The 7,504-nt window shown below is 40.3% G+C and overlaps 1 protein-coding gene across 1 annotated transcript; it reads left to right on the plus strand.

The window, feature by feature from the left end:
- Nucleotides 1-1,172: 1,172 nt before the first annotated feature.
- ccdc78 (coiled-coil domain containing 78) lies at nucleotides 1,173-6,639 on the plus strand. Its single transcript, XM_034119968.1, has 15 exons — nucleotides 1,173-1,572; nucleotides 1,819-1,947; nucleotides 2,035-2,121; nucleotides 2,312-2,668; nucleotides 3,222-3,260; nucleotides 3,519-3,607; nucleotides 3,842-3,920; nucleotides 4,025-4,150; nucleotides 4,242-4,438; nucleotides 5,050-5,239; nucleotides 5,694-5,737; nucleotides 5,828-5,894; nucleotides 6,003-6,103; nucleotides 6,186-6,250; nucleotides 6,528-6,639. Exons 1-15 carry the CDS (start codon nucleotides 1,510-1,512, stop codon nucleotides 6,614-6,616), a joined length of 1,722 nt encoding a protein of 573 aa, XP_033975859.1. The 5' UTR covers nucleotides 1,173-1,509; the 3' UTR covers nucleotides 6,617-6,639.
- The last annotated feature ends 865 nt before the right edge of the window (nucleotides 6,640-7,504 follow it).

The raw sequence follows: 7,504 nt of genomic DNA on the forward strand, positions 1-7,504 counted from the left end.
GCATGAAAAACCAATGCATAGGACCTCTGAACCACCAATGTGTTTTTAAAACAACGAACGCCCAACTATAGGTTTTGCTGTGATGTGATTTTGAGTGAATTTGTACCTTTATGCACACAACGAGCACACAGGTATTGAGGACAGAGCATGACATAAGTACAAAATAAATCAATGCATAAATACAGGAATAAATAAATGTAAAGAAAAACGGAAGAAATAAATGTCGAAATAAATACAGGAATAAATAAATAAATGTCGAAATAAATGTATAAATAAAAATATATAAATTGAGAATAAAACAGAACACACATGTATTTATACATGTATTTTCACTTTCAATTTTCATTTAACCCTTATGTTGTGTTCGGGTCTCCCGTGCCCAGTTTCAAGTTAAAATTATATAATAACTACCCTCTAGTTTTTTTTATTGGAACAAGGCTTCATGATATCCTCCACAACAGCTATATAAACACTACAAAACAGATTTTGACAATTTTTGCCAAATCTGAAGGTCTCTAAAAAACAAAAGTGTATAATTTGGTGTTCGGGTCTGGGGAGACCCAGCAGAATTGTTTTGGGTGACTCGAGGTCAAATTTGGCCCAATCAAGATTCATCTTTGACTTTAGACAACCCACCCTTCATCAACTGTAACAATAATTTTCGCAACATGCACCTGTTCTCCCCTCCCTCTGCCAAAAAAAATGAACAAATGAATTAAGAAAATTATAAACTAAAAAAAGAAAGTGATAAAAATAAGAATTGTATACATTACTTTAAAAAAACATTCTTATATAAAACGTATCCTGTAGGCCTATAGACAGGATTTACAGTGTCAGGCTACAGATTATTTTCGTAGGAATGGGACAATTATCGAGGAAGCTAATAATCTCCGTCTTTTTTTATGTCTTGAAAAATAACATTTATAATTTACACTTTCAAAAAGTGTCTCCAGCGTCCCCAGCGCAAATGACGCCCAGTATTTAAAGTTTCTCGCAGTGATATATTTGGCTCCTAATGTGGTACTTTTCCAACTGTTGGCACAAGATGGCGCTGCAATGACATCTACCAACTTTCAGCCGCTGTTGTTCAGTGTTTCAGAAGCAGTGTCTCAAATGCTTTATAAAGGAGAGATGCTTGTTCTTCTCCAGGCTGAAACAATAAATTACTTTATCACCTATCTCATACTATAATGCAGCTGCTGAACGTTCCTTTACATTACGTTTTTTGTGATAAAATACGGGCAAAAGTACCGTAAGATAGCTGTAGGCCTATGTTAAGCCTTTTCATCCAACTGTTGAAGTTAGTGGTGAAAGTAAAATACACTGGAAATGTATTTATTTTTCACTGTCATTTCTACAGTTCTTATGGTGATGTTTCGTGTCCTCAAATATAAAGATAGGCAACACATAAAACAAAAACAGTGTTGTGTGTTGTTGAGGCCATGGCAACTTAGTGTTGGTGGATACAGTGAGTAAATTAGCTTAATTAGCCGTGGATAGTGAATACAGATGGACAAACAGGACCACCAGCTAAGTTCAAATGAGCAACTTCAAGCTTTAACAGAAGAAAACGTAAGTACAAACACTACACTGAGTTATTTCAGGCCCGTTTTGTCTAGGAAATTGGATACTGAAGTAAGCTAATTTGGCTTAATGGGTGAAATGGACTCAGGCCACAAAGTCAGGTGGTGCTATGCTAACATGCTAATTGTCCTTGATATGAAGCTGCAAAATATTGAAAACAATGGAAATCTTATGTGGAAAATAGGCCTTTCTCATATCATTGTAGAACAAGTGTTTCTGTTCACTTTACTTTAGCAGCAGCTGAGAGAAAATGAACGCCTTTTCACCAAAGTGGGCTACCTGGAGTGCAGACTGGGCTACCTGGCCAGCTCCAACACAGATCTGTCCTGCAGATTGATCCAAAGTGAGGAGGACAAACTCAAGGTAGAGTTCATGAGCATATTCAGTAAGTGCAAGTTCAATGTATATGTTCATTATAGAAACAGAATCAATTGTGTTCCCATGTTCCAGATATCTAAGGAGCTTGTGGATGAGAAAATGCAGACAAACAAGATGAGGGAGCAGTTTGAAGAAGAGAAGTTTGAGCTGAAAAACAAGGTGAGGGTTTGCTAGAAGAAGAATGTATTTGCCTAAAAAGTTGGGATTTATCAGGGTTGAATTGGGTTAACTCTTCATAATATGAAGAGTTAACCCAATTCAACCCTGATAAATTGTATGTGTGGGTATGAAGTTCATACCCACATATACAACCACTGACACTGTGATGCACTGTATTTCCACTTCTTAGCTATTGAATCAAGCCAGTGCAATAACGGAGCTTGAGATGGAGCGAGACAACTTATCCAGGGCACTCCAGTCTGCTGAGGCTTGTCTAAAAGTGGGAGAGAAGAGTGGCCAAGACCTGACGGAGGAGTATACTGCCCTGAAGAACAGTTACTTGGCTCTGGCTGATGCCCATGATAAAGAGCAGAACCAGGGTGAGAAGCTGAGTGCTGAGCTGCTGGCTCTGGCCCAGGCCCAAGACGCCCTCCGTCTGCAGCTGGAGGAGCAGCAGCAGAGCGTGGAGACCTCCACCCGGGGGCTGCATTGTGAGCTGGACCGGGTGAGGGCCTTGATCAGCAGCATGTCACATAACAGAGTCAAGGTGAGACAGTATGTTCATTATTCCTCACAGCCCTTCAGATGGAAATATAATTGGTTAAACGCACTTTTATTTTCTAGATTACTTCCTGAGTTCATGTCACTACAATAACAGGAACTTTAGGGGCTTTTGTTGTACTGGCCGACAACAAAATAGGAATGGTGTTGTTTAAACCTCTCAGATTTGAACACAGATATCGTTAATCCCAACCAGCTTTCCTTAAGAAAATGATGTTTGCCCTGGACTCTAAAATAAGCAGGGCATCTTTCGTCCATGTATCATCTTTCTCACATTTCTCTAAAATACATGCAACCAGTGCAATAGGATTTACTCTACCATTGGACATATAATACTTGTATTTTCCACATCAGTTGACATGTTCTACTCAGAGAAAAAAGCATTGGTCGTGCAAGAAATTGGGAAAAAGATCATGTTTATAAAATACATTTTCTTTTCACTTAAAGAAAATAACATTTTGGGATAAAGGTAATCTTTTATTTGAAATGTTTTACTTGCCATTGGTTGATTCCGATTGTAAACATCACTGTTTTAACAGCTAGAGAATCTGGGAGCTTTGGACAAGGAGCAAAACACTGTAAGTATTTTCATACAAAACACATACCTCAATCTTGGGAACAATGTCCAACACATATGTTTTATGGACATCAGTAAACTAATAACCTCCTTTGCCTGTTCATTGCCTGTGGGAGGTTGTGGCTCAGTGGTTAGTGCGCTGATCTTTGGTTGTTCCTGTGGGGATTGCCCACAGTATTGATTGTATGTAAGTCGCTTTGGATAAAAGCGTCTAACAAGTGACATGTAATGTAATGTAATGTAATATGCTCTCCCAAAGCTACTTGGAAACCAAGATGAGATCAAAGAAATGCTGGAGAAAATGAAAAACAGCTACGAGGAGCAACAGAAGAAACTGGAGGAGAAAGTGTGAGTATGTCATTTGATAGTGCACAAGTTCAATTTGGATTAGACATCAATATCTTTACATTTCCAGTCACCAAACAGCCAAACCCATCTCAGGATGTTTGTTCATCCTTTGATTTGTGTCCTGCACTGTGGGTTTGTTTGCTGTGTGTGTGATGTGGTCTCCCCCTGTGATGTGGCTGTCTGTGGATTTTGGTTTGCTACTCTCTTGTTGTTGAGCCTGTGTTTGGTCATCAGGGTGGAAATGGGTAAAGAGCATCAGGAGGACAAGAGAGCGATCCGTAACCGCCAGCAGGAACTGTCTGAGAGGAGTGCTGTGAGCGTGAACGGATTTCCAGAACATTTCTCAAATGATTATAGATATTATCCCTGTTAACCACCCTCTGAATGAATGTTTACTTGTTGTTATTTCTACCCAAGGCCCTGATGTGCTCTCAGAGCCAAGTGAATGAGGCGGAAGAGGAAAACTCAAAGCTGCAGCTTCAAGTCAAAGAGCTGAATGAGGAATATCGTTCAAGACTCGTGTGGTATTTACAGGACTTATCTGTGAGTTTCAGTCCTCACAAAAGCCTCTTTGCAAAGTATTACTGGACTTTAAGGGCTTAACATAACATCCATTTACATGTCTTTAATTTAGGAGTACATTGATGGACTAGGAGAAGGTAAAAGCCCACCAGAGGCTTCTAAGTTGAGGGCACACGTTGACAGCATGCTTCAGGATGTCCGTTCCTCCTACAGAGCGAGGGAGGAACAGCTGGCCTCCGCTGCTCGCTCCTATAAGAAGAGACTTCAGAAGATCACCAAGACCCATCATGGTCTCCTTATTGCGTACAGGTGTGCTTTCCTGTCGTTTGGACACGGAAAACCATATTTTATGTCCTGCGTTTAACTTTACCCAACCTTTTTTTTGCATATCATCCTTAAATGCAAAGTCATGTCTACTCGTGACCCTTTTTAAAAAGTTGCATATATACAAGTTGTGATTTTCCTTAAACAAAAACCTACAGATTAAATATCTAAAATTAAAGGAAACTTTGTTTGTAGCAGAATTGTACTTAAATGTATTTGTATAGTCATCTGTATACCCTCTACATCAACATCTAATCTTAGGATGTCTGACCCCAGGCTGAGATAAACATTTTCAGCAATACTTAAAAATTAAAATGCCTTTTAGTATATATTTGAATTGCTCAACCTAATCATTAGACCTCTCAAGTATCATTTTGCCAAATTTGATTTAAAGCAGTGCCGTTGCATCAAAAGCAAACACAATTTCAAAAGACTCGGGCACTATTTCAAAATTAATTAAAAAATCCATAACTGCAACTCCACTGATTTAGCTTTGATAAACCAGAAGAGAACGAGTACCAACACTGCCATTAATAGCACATTCCAAGTGAATCCATCATGAGTAACTGGACACTTTGAAACATTGTGATCTTCAGGGTTCAGAGGGAGCAGATCTTGGCCCAGCCAGAGAGCGGTCTTGACCCTGGACCTCCAGAAGCCCCCTTCAGCCTGGAGCCCTCTGAGCTCAGAGAGGAAACAGAGAGGGAGCTCCAGCAGCGCCGTCAGGACGAGGCGAGGCTGGAGGCTCAGCTGCAGGTAGCTCTAAAGAAACATGGCCGCTTTGAAGTGGCTTGATCTGCTTTTGTTATGTCTGGTGAATGCTTGTATTTGGTCTGGGGGATTCTTCTTTGTGTCTAAACTTTCCATATAAAGCACATTGTTTGTTTTTGAGCGATGAACTGCACAATAAAGTGTGTATCCTACGGCAACAAAAAAGTTCAATGCTGCAGAGGAGGACCGCAGTTCATGTCAGAGCACTGATTGATGGGTAATTAAATCCTAACTGGGTGGTTGTCACAGTGACTGTCTGAGCATCTACTGCAGTCAGTGTTTATTTTAGATGTTTTAAAGAAAACTGTTTGACATTTAGGGGAAAAAAGTTATTATAATGTAATTAAATGACTTTCAAATAAGCACAACAGTTTTCACTTTTTAGTAGCAAGTAATCGCAGCTCAGCTCTTTTTACATACATTGACGTGTTCTTGTTGATTCAATACGTTCACCTTGTTTCTGTTGCAGGTGGTTGCCCTCAAAATGTCCGTTCAGAATTTGACTTGTCATGAGTGAGTGTCGTTTTAGCATTTTACCAAATGACAAATGTGGTCAGCTGTGGTCATGTCATAAAAAAAGTATGAAAAATTGAACTTTATCAGATTGGCATGCGAGGAATCCTGGTCGGACTTAAGGAAGCAGCTGAAGGAGATCTCAGACTCTACACTGGTAAACAAAGCTCTCTCACCCCTAAAACTATTTTATAACCTCACTTTGGTTTGAAGGAATAAACGTTTTTTCATACTGAAAGTGGTTTGTATATCTTTCTTTCTATAGGTGAGCTTTGAGAAAGACCGAGCCCTTCTCATCACCAGGGTTACAGTTGCTGAGGCGCAGGTGTCAGAGCTGCAGGACTATATTGACAATCACCTAGGAAGGTCAGAAAGTTACTCAATGTGTAATCTTTTTAAATGTTCACTTCTGGAAGATCATTATAGTGAGCTTTACCACTGCCTGCAGGTATAGGGAGGAGATCTCACACCTCTGCAGACTGCATGGCATACAGGAGGCCGGGCGTTCCCAAAGTGCTAATACAACTCTCCATTAAGAAAACTGGACACACAATCTGAACATATACTGCGATATAACTTAAAATGACTTTTTTATTTTAAGTATAACTCCTACAGGAAATGATAAACACACATTTTAAGTGAAATCATACACAAACTAGTGATTATAACCTGGTTTTATTGAAATTAAAACACTTTTTAATCCTTTTTTAGTGGATATAATTAATCAATCTAACAGAACCCCTTGTTTAGACCAGTGAGCATGTATGGTGCGTGTTGACCCCATCACTAGGGGGTGCTGCTCATTCTGGTGCTTTTTTCTCTATGAAAGGCCCCCAAAGAAATCCGGCCTTGAGAAAAAAATGCGTGGAATGTTTGTAAAGCTTATGTCAATTTCACGAGCTCGGGAGAAGAAAGCGCGGTGACAATGAGGGGTCACCCTGGTGAGAATAATGTCATTACATGTTACCCAGACACATACACGCCTGTGAATACTTCCCTCTCAATGCCGCTCTGAGAACTATGGAGCAAACAATCCAGGCTTTTTCCAGAATGAGGGTTCATATTTATAACCTCGGGGTCGGTTTGAATAGACATCTATTCCCTTTAAACCCCTTTAACAGTGAAAGGGTCTGCATTTTTTTCCGGTGTGTTCGGTAGCTGGGTTTCCTGGCATAGCTGGCATAACTTTAAAATATTAAAAGCCCTGTACTTTGGAAAAAGTTTTGGTTACAAAAAAAAAAGAAGTGTCTGTAAGATTTATGTTGAGTTTTATATGGGAAGACATAAACACTTTAAGTTAAAATACTCTGGGGGATGCTGGGAAAAGTTGAGGAGATGGAAAAGAGTCATACGCATGTCACCCCAATCCCCTTTTCAGGGGGCATGCCAGCCGTGGGAGTGAGGGAGCAGGGGTGTGAAAGTTTGAGAGGAATGGGAAGTGGGAGTTCGGTGGTAATGTATTACACTCTCAGGGCCCTGGGAAAAGGGGTGGGGGGTGTTCAGCTTGGGCCTGTGCCAACATAGTCACTGTGCCAAAGCGCTGGGTGCTGGGGACCACTCCTCACTGCGGCAGATCTGTGGGAAAATCAAAACCAGGTTGTTCTTTGCTGCTCCGCCAACAAAGACAGAGACACGATGCGCCTGCAGCGGCCTCTGCAAACTCGCACAAAGTTTACTCTGAGTTAAAAATAAAGCAAGAAAAGTAGTGGATACGTTTTAAAAATGGTTACATGAGTAGATGTTGAAGTCTGCGGCACCACAGCTGGT

This window comes from Trematomus bernacchii, unplaced genomic scaffold (genome assembly GCF_902827165.1).
Source record: "Trematomus bernacchii unplaced genomic scaffold, fTreBer1.1, whole genome shotgun sequence".
NCBI lineage: Eukaryota > Metazoa > Chordata > Actinopteri > Perciformes > Nototheniidae > Trematomus > Trematomus bernacchii.

What these genes read in the sequence shown, in the direction of transcription:
- ccdc78 (XM_034119968.1), top strand. Translation starts at nt 1,510, where the DNA reads ATGGACAAACAGGACCACCAGCTAAGTTCAAATGAGCAACTTCAAGCT. An exon ending in GTGAGGAGGACAAACTCAAG is followed by an intron (nt 1,948 to 2,034) that starts GTAGAGTTCATG and finishes CCCATGTTCCAG; the next exon opens with ATATCTAAGGAGCTTGTGGA. An exon ending in AGATCTCAGACTCTACACTG is followed by an intron (nt 5,895 to 6,002) that starts GTAAACAAAGCT and finishes TTCTTTCTATAG; the next exon opens with GTGAGCTTTGAGAAAGACCG.